The 18,733-nt window shown below is 38.2% G+C and overlaps 1 protein-coding gene across 1 annotated transcript; it reads left to right on the top strand.

Moving 5' to 3' along the window:
* The first annotated feature begins 768 nt into the window (after positions 1-768).
* c12.2 (von Willebrand factor A domain-containing protein c12.2) lies at positions 769-18,130 on the top strand. The gene is made up of 20 exons (XM_018504078.1): positions 769-860; positions 956-1,183; positions 1,288-1,368; positions 2,431-2,840; positions 3,371-3,535; positions 9,622-9,780; positions 9,858-10,088; positions 10,336-10,545; positions 10,722-10,882; positions 10,953-11,235; positions 11,310-12,008; positions 12,091-12,471; positions 12,708-12,859; positions 13,100-13,529; positions 13,958-14,709; positions 16,094-16,404; positions 16,782-17,033; positions 17,117-17,511; positions 17,595-17,833; positions 17,915-18,130. Exons 2-20 carry the CDS (start codon positions 1,075-1,077, stop codon positions 18,030-18,032), a joined length of 5,538 nt encoding a protein of 1,845 aa, XP_018359580.1. The 5' UTR covers positions 769-860; positions 956-1,074; the 3' UTR covers positions 18,033-18,130.
* The last annotated feature ends 603 nt before the right edge of the window (positions 18,131-18,733 follow it).

Below are 18,733 nucleotides of genomic sequence, written 5' to 3'. Positions count from 1 at the left end.
ATAGATAATAATTATATATTTATGTCTCAGGATGTCTAAAGTCCAAAATAAAAAAAAAATCACAAATATAAGTCGTATAATTTAAAAAACGAAAGATTTTTCTTATAATCTTCTTTTCTACACTGAGAGAAAAAAATATATTTGTACCAAATATTAAATAGTGCCGGTATTTAATATATAAATGTACACACATTAATTTCATTTAATTATAAGTATATTTTTTTAAACAAATATTTATTCATATATATATTATACTATATATTCTGTAAATAAACGTTATATATAGTATTATTCAAATAATTATTAAAATTTAGTACATTTTTCACTCAGTGTATTTTAGACTCTTGTCCTGAAGTATCGACATGCGTATTAAAAATCATCCTATATAGTGTACATGTACGACATGTATAGACTCATTGCATCATGAAATAAAACAAAAATTCTGTGTATTATATTTACTATTATAATGTACATTTCCAGTGAGATTATTTGAAAAAAAAGCTGCGTATCAAGTTGTTTTGAAGTTTTGATGATTTACGAGCGTCGTCAATATCAAATTCGTAAATAAAATGGAACATTCTGTCACGTTTTTACGGTTTTTTTCTGCATACTTGATTTATAATTACGTCATTATTTATTTTAGTCGTAATAACAGAAAAGATGTACAAAGCGTGCTCTATATACCAAATAAAAAAACATTAAAGGCAGCGTTGCGTACACGCGTGTGACGCACGTGTTGCTTCAGATCGCATTGTCATTCATGCAATCTCGACCACGTGATCGCTCGACGATCTTGGTTATGTCTTTAAACCACAGATTTCTAAATCTGTGCTTTAAAACGCCCGATGACGTGTGGCCGAGTGAATACGATACGAAGCTCCTCTTTCCCACTTAAAGTGCAGAAAATAATAATACTTACGAGATTTAACTAATTTTGAGTGTGTGATTATTTCAGAACACTTTGCGGCGCCTCGTAAGACGCTTGTCATCTGTTCCGTTTAAATCGCGTTTGATAATCGCCGCCGCGAGTTGTCGATAGCATGATTTTAAAAGGATCTGAGACGCCGCTTTGAGATGTTATCTGTCCTCCGGAATTCTTGCCGTCTGTCAACAGCAGATCGAATTTTGGAACGATCTGGTAGATTCTGGCCTAACCTGTCGTCCCTCGTACGCTGTAAATCAGGTGAACTTCTGGCATCTAACTTTACCTGACGATTTGTTACTGTTTTATTTTTCTTTTCAACAATGCATGTCACAGATTAATTATTTAATGTTTGTCTGTTTTAGAGAATATAGTTGTGACTATCGCTGACGTATCGAAAGAAGTGAGGCCAGCAAGCAATCCAGAATATGTTCCAAGAAAATACTGTTAGTATTGCATTTTGTTGCTTAAACTTTATAAGATTAGTTATCTGATAAAATCAACTAACAGTGACATTACATAATTACTATTCCCAAGCAGAACAAGTCATTGTAATATCGAAATGATGTCAAAATGATTCCAAAATGACCATTAAAAGTCATTTTTCAGTCATCGTTTCAGTCATTTTCGATTTTTATTTTAATGTCATTTTGCTGTTATCGTGATTTGTTGTTCTGCTTGGGTTATAATGTCCCATTAATAATATAAATGTAATATAACACATGTATGTAACATTAAATCTGCTTTTTTATTTCTGGGTATCGATCATGTAACTTTTTTTCTGGAACGGAAACATGAAAAGTGAAAAATTTAATGCATACACATACTCTCTAAATTTCATAGAGTGAAATCTAACTCTAAAAAGTGAAAATTGAGCCAATTTTTTGTATGTATGTATACTTTCTAAAATTTTTAGGATAAATCTCACCCTGAAGAGTGAAATCTCACTTTTAAGGATTGAAATTGAACTATTCTTTTTTAAGATTAGCTTAATTTTCATTCTTTAAAGTGAGATTTCACTCTAAAAAATTTAGAAAGTATGTGTATGCATTAAAATTTTCACTTTTCACGTTTCCATTCTAGAGGGAAAGTTATACAATCGATACTTTGCACTAGACTGCACTAGTGTATTTTCTTTCTTGCATTGCCAAATATCAAATACCCCAATTGACACAAACTGGAAGTAGTATTACATCAATGTTATAATTTTTCTCTCAGCAATCCAACTATAACACATAATGTTACGTATAACAATTACATTATTGCAAAATTATAACGTTGATGTTGTGTTATTTTTAGTTTGCGACGACTAAGATATATTTATTTTACTTTAAATTCCAAAAATGTATATTAGTTCAGTTATAGAAAACAATCCTATTTTTTTTAGTTAAAAATTATTGTTGAATATGGAATTATAATATTGATATAATGTTACTGTTAATATTTACCAAGTAATAGTTCGTTAAAGATTCAATTTAATTTTCTGCTATTTTATTTTTTTTTGACAGTATTAAGTACCCACTCTCAGGAGTCACTGAGGCATTTGAAATGGATGCTCCAGAAGGATGTTTTGCGACAGGATATGTTCCTGATGGGCGGACCGGGTATAAGGAGGCGCGAGCTCGCGCTTGCCTTCCTAGAGTTAACAGGACGAGAACTAGAATTCATCGCGCTCACCCGCGATACGACAGAAGCGGATTTGAAGCAGAGGAGAGAAATCAAAAGCGGTACCGCGTACTATCACGATCAGAGCGCCGTGAGGGCTGCTACCAACGGGCGAGTACTCTTGATCGAAGGTGTGGAAAAAGCGGAGCGAAACGTGTTGCCCGTGCTAAACAATTTACTAGAGAATCGCGAGATGCATTTAGAAGACGGTAGATTTCTTATTCCGGCGTCCCGCTACGATAAATTACTGAAGGTACGAATCTGTCTGTGATTTACGTAGAGTTCCGTGCTTACACAACACAAAGTCTAAAATTGGGACACAAGATATCTAAAGTCAATATTCATAGTTTATTTTTATTCGAAGATCGTCATAAAATGCCATAAACCAATTACAGAGTCGTATTAACTGTCCTAAGACGTTAGAACAGTCTTGAAATAAAAATTATTATTATGAATATTCTAATGATTAATTTAAGACTGTACTTATAATATGGTCTTAAATATAAGAACGAACTATGAATACTTTATGATGTCTTTTAGAAATTTTTTATAAAATATGTTATGTCCTAATTTTGGACTTTTTGTGCTATCTGACTGATTTCTTCATGAAACTATTAGCCTGTTCTTCTTAGCTAAACTTTTTGCACGGTTTATCTTTTCTCTTTTTCTTCCCAACGTGAAGAGAAAAGGGAGAAAAATGAACCATGCAAAAACTTGAGTTAAAAAGAACAGACCTAATGCCAACCTCTTATTTGTAAATAATATGCGGGGAATTATTTGCAGATGCACACTCAGGTGGAGTTGGACAAGTGGCGTCTCGTGCGAGTCAGTGAAGATTTCATAGTAATAGCACTGGGTTTACCATCACCGCGATATCCTGGTCATCCTTTAGATCCTCCTCTCAGATCTAGGTTCCAGGCTCGTCACATTCCGCCTCCGACGTTCGAGGTAAGTATATTCAATTCAATTGCGTATAATTTTAAAAAAATTAATAACATCGACCAGAGAGCAATTAACCAAATAAATAGATTTCGTGTATAATAGATACCTGCGTTAAAATGTTATATCAATCTTACCTTTTCAGAATATATCGCGCGCTATATCGAATCGAAGTAACGTTCAGAAAAGTCATTAAACAAGTTTCTGATTGTATAGCGATGCGGCTTCATCAAAACTTCGTCGCGGAAATTCGCGATCGTACCTATTCATACGTACGATTGCCTGACTCATTATTAAAATTGCCCCCCTCCGACAATTAAGGGACATAAGTCTGATTTATGTCTCAATTACGCTCTCAGTCGTTCGACTATCAGATGTAACTGTTATAAAAGTACCAGGAAGCAACAATTTGATAATTTAGCGAGGACTTTGAGGGAATGTCGTATGTAAAACTATCCGCTCGCGCGTCTCGAAGGAGACCGGTATAACTCGCGAAAGTTTCCGTCTGATTTATGGGGCCGGGAGTGGCGTACCATTAGGCATGGGGTGCGGAGGTCACACGAAAACCCCCTCCGCAGGTACCGTTCCATCCCTTCCTTCCGGTGCTCCTCTCGTTCGCATATAAACGCGGGCTCGTGGCTGCGCTATGGTCACAGGCACCGCGCGGGGCTTGGATCGCGTGTCCCAAGCAGTCGAATTTCGAAACTCTACCTGTCCTCTTGTGCACGCCCGCGAGTCGATACGTCGGGATTCAAACGGCAGCTTACGTATTAAAGGAGGAAACGCGAAGCCGTCGGTTCTCCAAGCCCTGGCACAGTTCGATAGCGCGGTAATGTCAATCGCGACGACACGTCGAATATAATTGCAGATTACGTCCTCCCTCTTTGTTTGAAATTTTTCGCGAGACGGTGCCGTGACAATGTCATCCGCGGAATAATATTTATGCGTACTCTCGTTTATTTATTAGTAAAGGATATTGAGAGATGTGTCAACTGTCGAGCTGTTTGATCTGTCGTTTTTTACCCCCGACAATTTATAACTCCGAATAACGTGTTAAATAAATGATAAATTACAGATATTAAATTTTAAATCTAACGTTAGTTATTTATTGCGCGGTGTTAGGGTATAAAATTATTGAATCCTGAAATAAAATTGAGCGTCAAGTTTTTTTTATCGGACCTTGAAACGTTATTTACCGCTGGAGATAATTATTAATACCCTTGCGCGCCCCGTGTCGCGTTATGCCGGCTATATGGGCATCATCGGAGAGGCCTTTATTCGTCCGAACTGTCTGGGTGGACGGTATGCGTCACGCTGTCCTGACACCCGACGATCCCGTCGTTAATTCACGGCTGCGTCGACATCCACGAGCGTCCATGGAGAAGAGTTTCCCCACGAAACATCAACAGGTCGAGACCAGGCTGGATAGCTTGAACAACTGCTTCATGAATCTGCACGTAGTGGTGGAGAAGAATTTCCCAGACAACAAGATTCCACCGAGGATCGTGCGCAGACAATCGGCTCCACCCTGCACGAGGATGTGCAACGAAAAAAACGGGGGCCTCCTGGAGATTTACGTAAACGGCGTCGACAAGTTGGACGAGGATCACGAGAATTATGAAACGTTAGAAAACGAAGAAACGACGTTTCCGACGAGCGAGAGTTTTGATTACAATAGCAACGTTGGGCAATCGTTGCACTTGCAGCGAGACGTGTTCTCCGTTATGACGGAATGCAAGCAAGCCGATAGATCATCCGAGGCGCATTGCAATCCCTTGTCCGAGAGGGTGTTACAGTGGCTGGATCTTTCCGGAAGGGCGCAGGATTACGAGCTTGAGACGGAAGAGAATTCGAGAGTCCGAGAACAACGGCGATGGAGTGTCGCCAGGAGGAGGAGGCATCTCTCACAGACGCGCGAGGGTTCGGTGATCACAGAGAAAGAGCGCATAGTTGTGCAGAATTATAAACTGCAGAAGAATTTTAAGTTGGAGTGCGAGACGAAGTTTGCGCGGAAGCGGTTATCCCGGGTGAAAGATAAGATGGAAGAGGACGGAGCTCGGAAGGAACAGAGCATCGATTTGAAAGAACGAACTCGGATCATGGAGGAGGAGAATTTGAGCAATGAAGATGAATCACCGGACGATCGGTCGGCCACGTGGTCTCCGTCCGGTCGTTTACAGCTGCACATTGTCATGCCGAACTTTAGTTCTATCGAGAAACGGGCGTCCTCGCTGGAATCCCTCGCCTGCGATTGAATGATAGAACGCCAGCCAAACGCCCGTTCCTATTTTGATCTGTCATCGTTCCACCTGACATTCTTTTTACCGTCACTACCTCGATACCGCGTTGTGAGTTTGTATTTGTCAGCGCGAAAGGGAAAAAAGCGAACATTTGTGGTCAATGATATTTATAAACAGTTTATATGGTCATTTTTTTTTAAATGACTGCAATTATTATTTTCAAAGACTTCATGTATTTTATGAGGTTTTGAAATGATAGTAGTTTTGTTGTAATACGTGTTTTTGACAGATGGCCTGCAGAAAGGTAAAGTATTTATTAAATTAATTATGCAAAATTATAAATTTTTTTATAAATAAGTTTTATTAAATAATATATCTACAATTTTTAAATGTAGAAAAATGTTTGATAGACAAAACTTTTAAATTATTCTATTCAGGCTTATTGTGATAAGAACGGTTAATTTTTTTCGGTTAATTTTTTTTATACATTTCTATTATTTAATGAGTCATTTAGAAAATCTTGGCACTTTTTTGAGACGTGAATTCAAGCAGCTGTAAAGCAGCTTTGACTTCGTGAAAATAAGCAAAATTTAAAATAAAATAATGATTTTAAGCTTGAAACCTCTACTTTCGAAAAGTCATTATATCTTATGAGTTTCTATGAGTTTGATCATTTTTACGTAGAAAAAAATGATATAGAGTGAACAAAATGGGAAATTTTTTCTTACTTCCTGGATTTGTGTCACGTGCTTAAAAAAATTTGCGAAAATTTTCGACTTTTAACGTAAAAGCTGAAAGTTTTCTCTACAAAATTTTTTTTTTAATGTTCCTAAAATTTTTTGTTACTGAGTTATTTGAATTAAATAAAAGGAAGATACAGATTTTAATTGCTCATAACTTTGTTAAAAATCATTGCGTATCGCAATTAAAAAAACAGATTCTTAAAGCTGAAACTTTGCTTTATCGAATACTATATAATTATCAAAATTTTTTAAAAACATGTAGACATGTTGCAAATAAAGTATGTCTCCAAAAAATGCCAAGACTTTTGCAATAATCTAATTATTTAACAAATGACAAAATTTACACAAGATTATTCTCTTTTTGTTTAACTGTACTTTGCGATGCGACTCGACATTCAACGATAGACAGCGTTTTTGTTGAGAATTAATCCGGAGCCGTGTCGCAAACTCGTTATTATCTGTTGAGAGAGAATTGAAGTCGACGGAGACATCGCTTTATTTTACGTCGGTCGGAAACTGAATAGAACTCAGTTAATAATAAACTCATATAAAAGATCATTTAAAACTTCAAAATAATTACACAGCTTGGAGTATTTAAACCATTTCTCATGAAAGGAATATTATCTGTCACGAAGCGTAGTATACTATATATTGCTTGTCCGTAGAAATTGCTGTCACGCGCAGAAATGAACCCAGAGACACATATGTCAAAGAATTTACAGATAATTTACAAATATATTTTAATAAAGATTAAAATAATGAATAATATTTAAATAATAACTAAAATTATGATACGATTTTGTTTTCATAAATACAGCTTATTTTAACAAACTTTTAAAAACCTTTTTAAAAATTCTTAAAATTTAAGAATTTAAGGGTACGTCACAAATATAAAGTTATGAATGTTATAATTTCAATTATAAAACGGATATAGCTTTACCTTTTTGTTGTCAAAAAGAAATAAAGTGTAAAAATGGGAATTAATGAAAGTGTAGGCGTGGTAATTGGAGCGCTAATCGACTTGTGTAAAATTGGTCTTTATTCAAAATAGTTGAGTAAACCATTAAAAAGACCATTTTTATACAAGTGAATTAGCGCTCCAATTTCGCCTGCATTCTCAATAGCCCTCGTTTTTATACTTTATTTCTTTTAAACATTTTTAAAGAGTTTTAGAGTTCTTTTAGAATTTTTTTCCCTTTTTTTTTGTTGTATTTTACTTTAAACAGAAACACGAAGAATTACATTATACTTTTATTATACGTATATTTATATATCTTATTAAATCTTACAATCTATATAATTATATATGTTATGTGTAACGTTATTCGGATTAGATCGGAGTTAGGCCTTGCATTTTATATGGATTATATGTTGCTCGTGACTTCGTTGACTTATGTGCCACCTTCGCAAAACTCCTGGCAGTCGCTACAATAGCGAATGAAAATAATAGAGCGGCGTGTTTGGGAATCGCACAAGACAGCTTTATAATATACTCGGCGCCTATTTTCGGAGTAATAAAACTTGGTAGAGAAATAGGGATGCGCGGACATCTATTTTCTACGTACACGGCATCATCGTTTAATAATCAATCATCGTGAAAGTTGCGGCGCATTAAAATGGAAGTTTGACTTTACAGCTGATGGATGTCCTTCAGAAAAATGTTGCCATAATTTAAGTCCGACCTCCATTCGCGGTTATTATTTAGACGAGTGGTAGATGCATGAATACTTGATCCTACATAGCAATTTATGGAGCAATTAGAAATTTCTTAAATATACACCAAAGTTATTACATTTCTGTAATATTAAGTCTAAAGTTGCAAAGATATCGTTGTCGAAATAATAACAGTCTTTTATCCGATATAAATACAATAGTTGATCTCCGACGCGAGTGCATTGAACTATGGAAATTGCTGGAAATGGGGAATCGCGTGTTTGCGAAATAGCCGGTTAATGTCCTGATAGCCCGGTGACACATCTCTGAAAGAAGACTGCGAACTTTTCCGAGCTCGGGCTTCACGTTCAATTCGTAATTTAATCGCAACGATACCGCGGTCGTCGCGGTTATTATATATTTATTATTTATTCGCCTCGAAATCGGCGCAATGTGCGTTTGATAACTGCGGGACTGTCGAACGAATGCGTAATAATCGAACGTGGTTTCGATGGAGTCACGGGACGCTTCGGCGAAATTGATTCTCCATATCTTCTATTTTCGCGGCGGGTGTCGGGGACGAGTCACGAAAACCACATTTCCGCCAACGCCGCAATTACGGCCGATCGAGGGCTCGAGATTATAACCCGGCCGATTGAAAGTTTTCGATGGAAATTCCGAGAGTGGGCGGATATCTCGCTTCCGTGCCGAGTGGTAGTTATTCACTCGGTGCTCGTAGGCGCAATGTTGGAAAGCTCTCGGTGTTAATCACTCTCTCGGAAGGAGGACCGTTTCGTACCGAATCGCGATATATAACATTCCTCACGTGCACGTTTCCGCCGAGTTCCTCTCTGTCTCCCTATCTCTCTCCCTCTCCCTTGAATGCCAACTATGTCGACGAAGGCGGAGAAGTAATGGGAAGATAACTCTGCACTGAATTCGAGTAGTTCAACGCACCGCAGATAGACGTTAAGTAACGTTAAATATATTACGTACCGTACATCGCAGCCCCGTAAACTTTCCTAGTTCGGAACTTTCGTCGGCTGAGTGACTACTGCAGCGCTCGAGCGCGAAATGTTATCAGGCTGTTATCAGTTTCTTGGGAACGTAATTCTATTAATTATATTAATTAAGCATAAATTCTTTACGTTTACTTAATGATCGGAAACTCAATCGTTTCTTCTGACTGGGTTTTAGAAGCACCGTTATATTCGTTTAATAGTGTCATACCTTTGTTCTGTAGAAAATAAGAAGCTACTCTAAAACTTTTAGAGTGAATCTCACTGTAAAGAATGAAATTTTGCTCGTAAAGATTGAAATTAAGTCTTTTTCAAGACTGGCTTTCACTCTTTAGAGTGAGATTCCAAAGAATTTAGAGAGTACGTTAGATAATTTATTTAAATTTTAGTATATTTATTGGGGATGTTAAAGTATCGTATATCAACATTTGATTTTTAAGGAACAATTCGAGAGCTTGAGAAACTTAGCGCCAAACGTCGACGCTGGGAAATTGTCGCAATTATTATCATGTGCTCATGCATTGGTTACCCCAGAAGCTGTCACCATAGGCCTGCCAGATTTTCCTTTGGACAATTTGTCGTCGGCCGCTTTTATTATGGTAAATTTCTAACTCTTGCATCGATACTGCGGCGCTTTGTCATCATTTTTGCACTAATTTCGTGTATTTGTGCTTAGGATAAAAACCCAAACTTGTCGGTGTACGACATTTTCTATAGATTTTATCCGTACAAACTATTTTTGGGTAAGGAGGGTCAGAATGCCGTCGAGGATATCCTTGGAACGTTTAGCGTATTGAACGATTCTAAAACGAAGTGTACCGTTACTAGTAAAATAGACGTTGCCAAGAAGGCTGACGATTTCTTAGAGATCAGCATAAAACGCGATAACGCAAAAACAAGTTTTCACGTAAGCTATAAATAATTATATTCGCTTGCATCATTCCTATATTATTATAATTAGCTACGTTCAGCAGAAAAAGCAGCTTTCCCATTATTTTAAAATTCTTTAGTATGACTAGGTTTTACCCTTAATTCTTCACTGGATCTAAATATATAAATCAATTCTATTAAAGAATCTCACAATAGTTGTAAAGCTGCTTTTTCTACTGAATACAACCATCGCTGCTAAGTATTTGAATCCATTCTGCGAATAGGTTCCCTGCGGCACGAGTCAATTATCTAGCGCGAACAGTGATCATTATATAGAGACTAATTATCAGAATAACTTGCTGGCGAATATGCTGGAATCCCATTTGACGTCTGATTTCTGCTTGATCGGACCGAAAGGCTGCGGCAAGTCCACCACCGTCCGGCGACTCGCCGATTTATTAGGTTATCAAGTGGAGCCAATAGTGCTTTATCAGGCAAGTCTCAGGTATTTTTCGCGAAGATGACGTTAGTTTCCAATTGGTATTTTCTTTTGTGAGAGAAGCAGGAAATGACGACTCCAGGTTTCAACTTAAAAAAAAAATTATTTGCGTCTATGACGGCGATCGTGGCAGTTCGTTCGAAAATTCAAACGGTTGAAATATTTTCTTAGGATATGACTTCCAGGGACCTGATACAACAACGAACTACGTCGCTTAATGGCGACACGGTATGGAGAGATTCGCCACTAGTTGACGCGGCTCTTCATGGCAAACTGGCCGTGCTGGATGGCATCAATAGGATTCATTCCAGTACCTTAGCTATATTGCACAGGTAATCGCGGCATTTAACAGGCTTCAAGGTAATGATAACGTGTAACGTAACGCCCGCGTTTTGCCCTTAGATTAGTCCACGATCGGGAGCTGCAATTGCACGACGGTAAACGGCTCATACAAGCTGATCGTTACGATGAAATAAAGAAAGAGTATAATAGATCCGACGAGGAAATGCGCGACCGCGGTATTCTGCGAATTCATCCCGCCTTCAGGTTGATAGCCTTGGCCGAACCACCGATCGTCAATAGCTCGTCCGGTCAATGGTTGAATTCTGAGCTACTCAGTTTGTTTCTTTTCCACGAGATGAGACCGCTCGACAAGCGCGAGGAGATTCATATTATTCGATCGAAGGTGATCGTAGTGGAGTTTATAGTGTCGACATGTCTTCAACCGTGGATAAATTCTCATCGAGTACTCTGTTGCAGTTTGGAGAACCCAGCCAAGCGTTACTAAGTATCGTAGAATTAGCGCATGTTTTACGTTCATCCAACGATCCGACTCTACAGTCTCTCGCCGGTTCGCTCAGCACCCGGCAGCTTCTGCGAATTGCGGAGCGAATGCACCGGTTCCAGTGCGACGACGTTTACAACGCAGTGCAACGCGCGTGTCTGGCACGCTTCTTGCCGACGATCGCGAAAGAGGCTCTCGAGGACTCCTGCCGTCGCCTTGGCATTGTTTCGCCGGAAACCACGACAGATTCGGTGATCGAGTATTCGGTTACGAAAGACTCCGTGAAGATCGGTAACACCGTTGTGGATCGGTATTTCACCGCGGCGCACAGTAAAGTACCTGACATCCTGTTCTACGATGTGCCGGAACATGTTGCGCTCTTAGAGCGGCTGCTGCAAGACTTTAGTCTGGGACAGAATCTCCTGCTGGTCGGCAATCAGGGCGTCGGTAAGAACAAGGTCGTGGACCGACTGCTGCAATTGCTCAACAGGCCGCGCGAATACATTCAGCTGCACCGCGACACGACCGTGCAGACTTTGACCCTGCAGCCAATGGTCAGGGACGGCAAAGTCGTTTACGAGGACTCGCCACTCGTGCAAGCCGTTAAACTGGGCCACGTCCTTGTCGTCGACGAGGCAGACAAAGCACCCACACACGTGACATGTATATTGAAAGTACGTACTCGACGATAGCACAGCTATTATGACGTGAACATTTTGTCGGTCGTGAATCGCGAGATGATCCTGTCATTTTCAGACCCTGGTGGAATCGGGCGAAATGATTCTGTCGGATGGTAGACGAATTGTTCCCCGTGTCAGCGGCAACGCCTCCAACGCAAACAGCATACCCATGCATCCAGACTTTAGGATGATTGTGTTAGCGAATAGACCGGGCTTCCCGTTTTTGGGCAATGACTTTTTCGGCGCTCTAGGAGATCTATTCAGCACGCATTCCGTCGACAATCCGAGTATACGAAGCGAGATTCAGCTCCTGAAGCAATACGGTCCACACATAGACGATCGGACGATACATAAATTAGTGAAAACTTTCGGCGAGCTGAGAAGTATGGCCGATCAAGGTTTAGTCTCGTATCCTTACTCGACTCGGGAAGTTGTTAATATAGTTAAACATTTAGAGGTGAGCTAATACGAGGACTTTTTAGAACGATTCCAATTAACACCAGCTAAAAATAATATAACATCGCGGATGTCATAATTTCGCTCTCAATAATATAAATGTAATATAATATATGGTGTTACATAACAGTTACACGAGTATGAAATTATAACATTTTGATATTATATTATTTTTAATTGGTTTTGACTGGAATATATTGATAACAGTGTAATTGATAATACATGTTTTAATTGTAGAAATTTCCAAACGAACCATTGGGTACTGTAGTGCGCAATGTCTTCGATTTTGATCGATATAGCCAGGAAATATTCGACACCTTGGTAACCGTGCTTCATAAGCATGGAATTCCTGTTGGAACGAGTCCAACCAATATTGCCTTAGCTAAGGAGTAAGATAATCTTTACGTATTTTAAAACAATTTTGCAAGATATTTATGAATCAAGTAGACATAAGCATTAGAAAAATATAACGAATTTGTACAATTTTGTAATGTATTTTATTAATTTTGCGATATACAATGAATTCGTTGTTATACGTAATAAATGAAGATGCGAAGAAAATAAAGATACGTGGGGTAATAACTTTCGCACACACGCGCACAATATTCTTCCCCCTTTTCCATTTGCAGAATTCCTTTGCCTGAGATGAAGATCTGTGGTAGTTGGAATGTTCTAAGCACGTTCCAAAATATACCTGTTCAGGAAAGGTACGTTAAGTTGAAACCGCCAACATTTCCGGCGCAACACGATCGAACTCTAGATCGAGTCGAAGCCAGATCGGCTTGGTTTACGGAACTTCAAAGTTACTGGACAATACCCATTAGTGAAAACAGCACGGTGACTGCTTTAACGGTAGCGAATGGAAGTAAAGGGGATGGCACGGATGACAGGATATACGCTCTCACGTCGAATCCCTTGAGTATATTTAGTATGACGCCGGAGTCTGAGCAGATTCGTGAAACGTCTTTGCAAGGTTTAATTAGTCCCATTAGGGGTAATATGCCGTTTTACAACATCGCGGTCGACAATCTCGGAGACGTTTTAGTTCACGAAGAAACTGTAAGTAATAAATTAGTAATCCCTACTGCAAAAAATCATGTTATAATGTGATGAAATCATGTATAATAATTAAAACATGTAATGGATTGTTCCAAATCACGTAACGGATTGTTCCAAATCAGTACGTGATTTTTTAAATGATGTAATTTGAAAAATCGCGTGATATTAGAAATAATTTTATTCATCATGTGATTTTATAGCCATCGAATTTTAAAGAATTGAATAATAGGAATATAAGAAAAAAGAACATATTAGCATGTGACTTTTCAAATTACGTAACTTAAAAAAATTACGTACTGATTTAGAACAATCCGTTACGTGATTTACATGTTTTAATTACATGATTTCATTATGTAACTGTATGATTCTTTTCAGTAGGGATACAAATCGCTTTTATTCACGGGTTCATCGCATTTGATCGGTTTTAGAGCAATTCTATACTTGTGGTAAATGTAAACGAAGGTTCGGTTCGAGAACTGCAGTTTTCAACCTTTCTGGATGTCACCGATAGAATATCGAACGCCTTCAGGAGTAAAAATCTTCAATGGAAGATGAAGGCAGATCTACTCCCGTCACATAATCTGATTGTCTTGTATACACAAGACCACGATAAAATCGAAGTTGTCGATTTACAAAACATGTGTGCTTACTCGATGAGTTTGCCGTGCAACATCGAATCGATCTTACTCGCGTCTAACAGAAAATGGTTAATCCAGGACGCGTCAAAGAATAAGTACATTCTTACGAAATTCTCGGATTCTGACCCGTGCCCGAATGTGTTACGCGAGTTGGATGAGTCTAACAGCGTCGATCTAAAGACCGGTAGTGTCTTGAATTGTGGCAACAGCAGTCTGAGTAAAACGGAGCTGAGCAAAGCTCTTCAGCAGAAAATAGACTGTCCAAATAGACTCCTGGTGACCGATAATACGTACGCTGGTATAGCGACGGGATTCCCCGATTTAGATAGCTCTAACGAGCTGCATTTCTGGCCAAGGAGAGGAAGAACGCGCAGCTTCATAACGCCCATCATTACGCAGAATGGACAAGTGATTAGAACAATCTCGCCCAGTGAAGTACCCGACGAGGTTTATCCAAAGGACACAAAACATATGGGAATTTCCGGTTACTTAGAGATAGTCGACACGGTAAACCATAAACTGCGATACATACCTATTCCAGAGTAAGTAAATCTGCGACAAACACAAAGATCGTGTCATAAAAGATGAGAGCTGTAGTACTTTATTTACATTTTTAATATCTTTGAAAAAATAACACTGTTATAAAATGCTGTATATATGGGATGTTCGTGAACTGGTAGTACAATTGAGAAAGGGGTGATTCTATATGAAAAAATAGATCGAAAACGTAGAACAATTTTTTTTTCATACAGGGCTTCATTTTTGAGAAAATGGAAATAAAATCTTGTTGCATTAATTGGAATTCAGATAGATTCAATCAAAAAAAGGTACAAATCAGACATTTATAATTAAATCTATCAAACATTCTCTGTCGAGATAACCAGAAATTTAATTACGATAACTAGAATTCTGATCAGAGTTTTATATGATCAGAGTTTGTTTTCTTTGTACTTTTTGTTGATACGACCAGAACATTTTTCTCAATGTAACTTTAAATATTTGCCGGGAGTACGGATTTAATTAATAAATTCAAGAACATGTTAGAAAACAATAATAGAAATCTACTTTGAAGAGAATTGTGTATTTGACAGAATAAGCAACATTTTAACAATTTATAAAATAATAATTATGCGTGAATATCTTATTGTGTACTTTCGATTACTTAATATAATAAACACAAACATGGACAGAAATAGTAGTCTACTGTAAGATTTGTTAAGTCGAGATATAATATTTAAAATTGATTTTCTCAAAAATATAAAGTCTTATACGAAAATATGTTACGTTCTCGATTTATTGTTTCATACAGTGAGAGCAAAAAATATTCGTAGGAAATTTTTTATAAAAAAGTCTTATTTATAAAAAATAAGTATTAATTAGTAATTTTATACAATGAACATATTCTGTTCTAACATAAAAAAAACGAGATTCTAGAAGCTAAATTTCTCGACTATACGAATACTTTTTGAACATCCAAACAATAGAATGTTTAATTTTCGCTTATTTTTCAGATGATATATTTTCTATAATTAATATACATCTTTTTGGTATATATAATTTTAAGAAACATACAGTCTATTTTATTTTTTATGAATAAATTGTTAATTATCTAGCAAGAAATGAACGTCAATTAAACGTCGAATCGACGTCAAATTGGTGTTGAAATCATCGTATCGATGTCGATTCGACATCAATTCGATGACTCATTTCTCGTTGAATAATATTTACTTTTTAAAAATAAGGTTTTTTAAAAAAATATTTTCACTGTACGAATACTTTTTGCACTCACTGTATATAATCACCTATATTATACTTGTCGGTTGTACCATCAGTTCACGAACACCTTGTATATCTTTGCTGTTTTATTGCGCATTTATTGTTTCCGATAGAACAACTCAGAAAAATTATTAAATCTCTTTTACGCAGACCGGTTAATGTCTCGCCATTGACGCAGTGGCTGTATGCGAAGGACCTTCCGCTTTATGCGTCACTTACATCGAGCGAAGGTCTCGTCACAATAGACGCCGGTGGTTGCGTCCGTTTATGGGAGACATCCATCACGGATATAGAAAAGTCGTTAGGTGCGTGGCGTAAAATGATAGGCGCCGGCGAGGAAAACATGCAGATCACTAAAGAGAAGTATTCGGGGCAGGATGTCAGCGGGCCGAAACATGGAAAGGTCGATAAGAATAATGAACCACACGTGGGTGGCAACACTTGGGCCGGAGGAACTGGAGGTACGGGTATATTCAAACAAGATAATGAACAAGATAAAATTTAAAGGGAAATTACATATTGTTACCTGAAAGCAGTGATGCGCAATCTTTTTTAAGTCATTTTTAAAGTGCTATTTTTTAAATTAGATGAGATCTTTTTTTTAAGTCATTTTCAAAGAGCTATTTTTAGAATTAGGTAAAATCTTCCGTATGATATTTATTTTGTTCGTAATAAAATAGAAAATATGATTTTATATTTCCGACTATGAGTCAGCGGACTGTAAAAAACTCACAGATGGGCCGCAGATTGTACATCATTGCTTTGAAATATTATTTTTTGTACCTAATCATCAATCAACTATTACAACAGAATACACATGAAATTCTATATATTCTAGGCAGAGATACGGCGGGTTTGGGCGGAAAAGGAGGTCCATATCGTTTGGATGCTGGACACACAGTGCATCAACTGAGTGACGAGGAGAAGAATGCAGTGCCAGAACATATAAAGAAAGCCGCTCGCGAAATGGGTCTTCGAGCATTCAAGCAGCGACTCAAGGACATAAAAATGAGCGAATACGACCACAAGCTATACTCTCAGTTCAGCGACGCGGTTCATAATCAAGTGCAGGCCTTGAGGGTCATATTAGGTGAGCGTCCTAAACTCTGAATACGGCTTTTATGGAAATCAGTATTTCTTATTATGTGTCGCACGCTCGTGTACTATTTATAGGCACGCTGCAGGCGAAGAGCAACGAGCGGCAATGGTGCAGGCATCAGACGTCGGGCGAGCTGGACGACACGAAGTTAATCGAGGGATTAACGGGTGAAAAAACGATTTATCGGCGTAGAGCGGAGAAGGAACCGGAGATCGGCGCTCCCCAGTTGAAGCCGAAGCGACTGAAACTCGTCGCGGATGTATCTGGCAGTATGTACAGATTTAATGGTTACGATGGTCGGTTGGATCGCGAGTTGGAGGCCTGTGTCATGGTAATGGAGGCTTTCAGCGGCTACGAAGGTAAATTTCAATACGGCATTGTTGGCCATTCCGGCGACGATTATCGTATTGTCTTTGTCGATCGCACGCAACCGCCAACGGACAATAAACGAAGACTGGAAGTGATTAAGGCGAGTAGATTTGTTTTTATCGTTTTTCTCACGGAAGGATAAGCCATGCGATTTAATTAACGAGCCATTATTTGTCTTTGCAGACGATGCACGCTCACTCGCAATTTTGCATGTCCGGTGATAATACATTACAGGCGACGCAGCACGCAATTGCGAGTCTGGCGAAAGAGGATTCTGACGAGTCTATCGTAGTTGTACTCTCGGATGCGAATCTAGATCGTTACGGGATTTCTCCTGAACGATTCGCAAAATTGTTAACGTCTAACCCAGATGTAAATGCCTACGCTATTTTTATTGGATCGTTGGGTGATCAAGCGACCAGGTAGTTTAATAAATAAATTAAATTTTTCCATCTTATTATTGATCATATCGATACTAGTTAAAATATTCATATTATTTTTAGATTGATGAAGAAGATGCCTTCTGGTCGCGCGTTTGTGTGCATGGATCTGAAAAATATACCACGAATTCTACAGCAGATATTTGCTGCTTCGGTTTTAAGTACAACACGATCGACTTAACGTGAATTAAAATTAGTTGAATTTTAGAAAAATTAAGAGCGTTTCTTTGCTTAGTTATTAATAAGAGTTATTAATGAAAGATTATTTTTAATATGTTTTCTGGGGATGTATACTTTTATATAGATAACACAATCATGTTTATATAACTATTGTAAATTTTTATAAATAAATATTTTTAGACATCTTTAAAAAATCTTCCAATATATTATATATATAAAGTTTCAGTCTGAAATCAGATGTTGTCATTAAAAAAGAATATGCATATAGTATTTATATGTCTTATCGTATCATGTTGCATTACTAAGATCTTTCCGGTTCTCAAACTCGGAGGCAATTTCACGCCTATATCAAAGCAAAACATTACCGAGCGAGATCTCGCTAAGAAGTCACCGGTGACCCTTCACTCAGGGTAAACGCCCGGATTTGTCCGTGCGCCCACGCGCATTTGGAGGGAAGAAACGTCAGCTACACAGTACGAGGGCGCGAGGGAGGTAACGTGGACCAGCGCGCAACACAACGCAACGGTCGACCAGAAGGGGGTATCATCCCCCGGAGAGCCGAGAACGACCGAGGTCGCGCGGAGAGGATCGAAGCGGCCGCGCGCCCGCGCGATCCGCCAGATTGACGATGGTGTGGGGCGGCTGATTGTCAGTCGCACGCCGGTCTTTGAATGGAGCGGGTGTGGAGACGCGTACAGGGTG

The sequence above is a fragment of the Trachymyrmex cornetzi genome, unplaced genomic scaffold (genome assembly GCF_001594075.2).
Source record: "Trachymyrmex cornetzi isolate Tcor2-1 unplaced genomic scaffold, Tcor1.1 scaffold16, whole genome shotgun sequence".
In the NCBI taxonomy this organism is placed as follows: domain Eukaryota; kingdom Metazoa; phylum Arthropoda; class Insecta; order Hymenoptera; family Formicidae; genus Trachymyrmex; species Trachymyrmex cornetzi.
The sequence above is the reverse complement of the archived record's forward strand: the minus strand, read 5'-3'. Positions and strand labels throughout refer to the sequence as shown.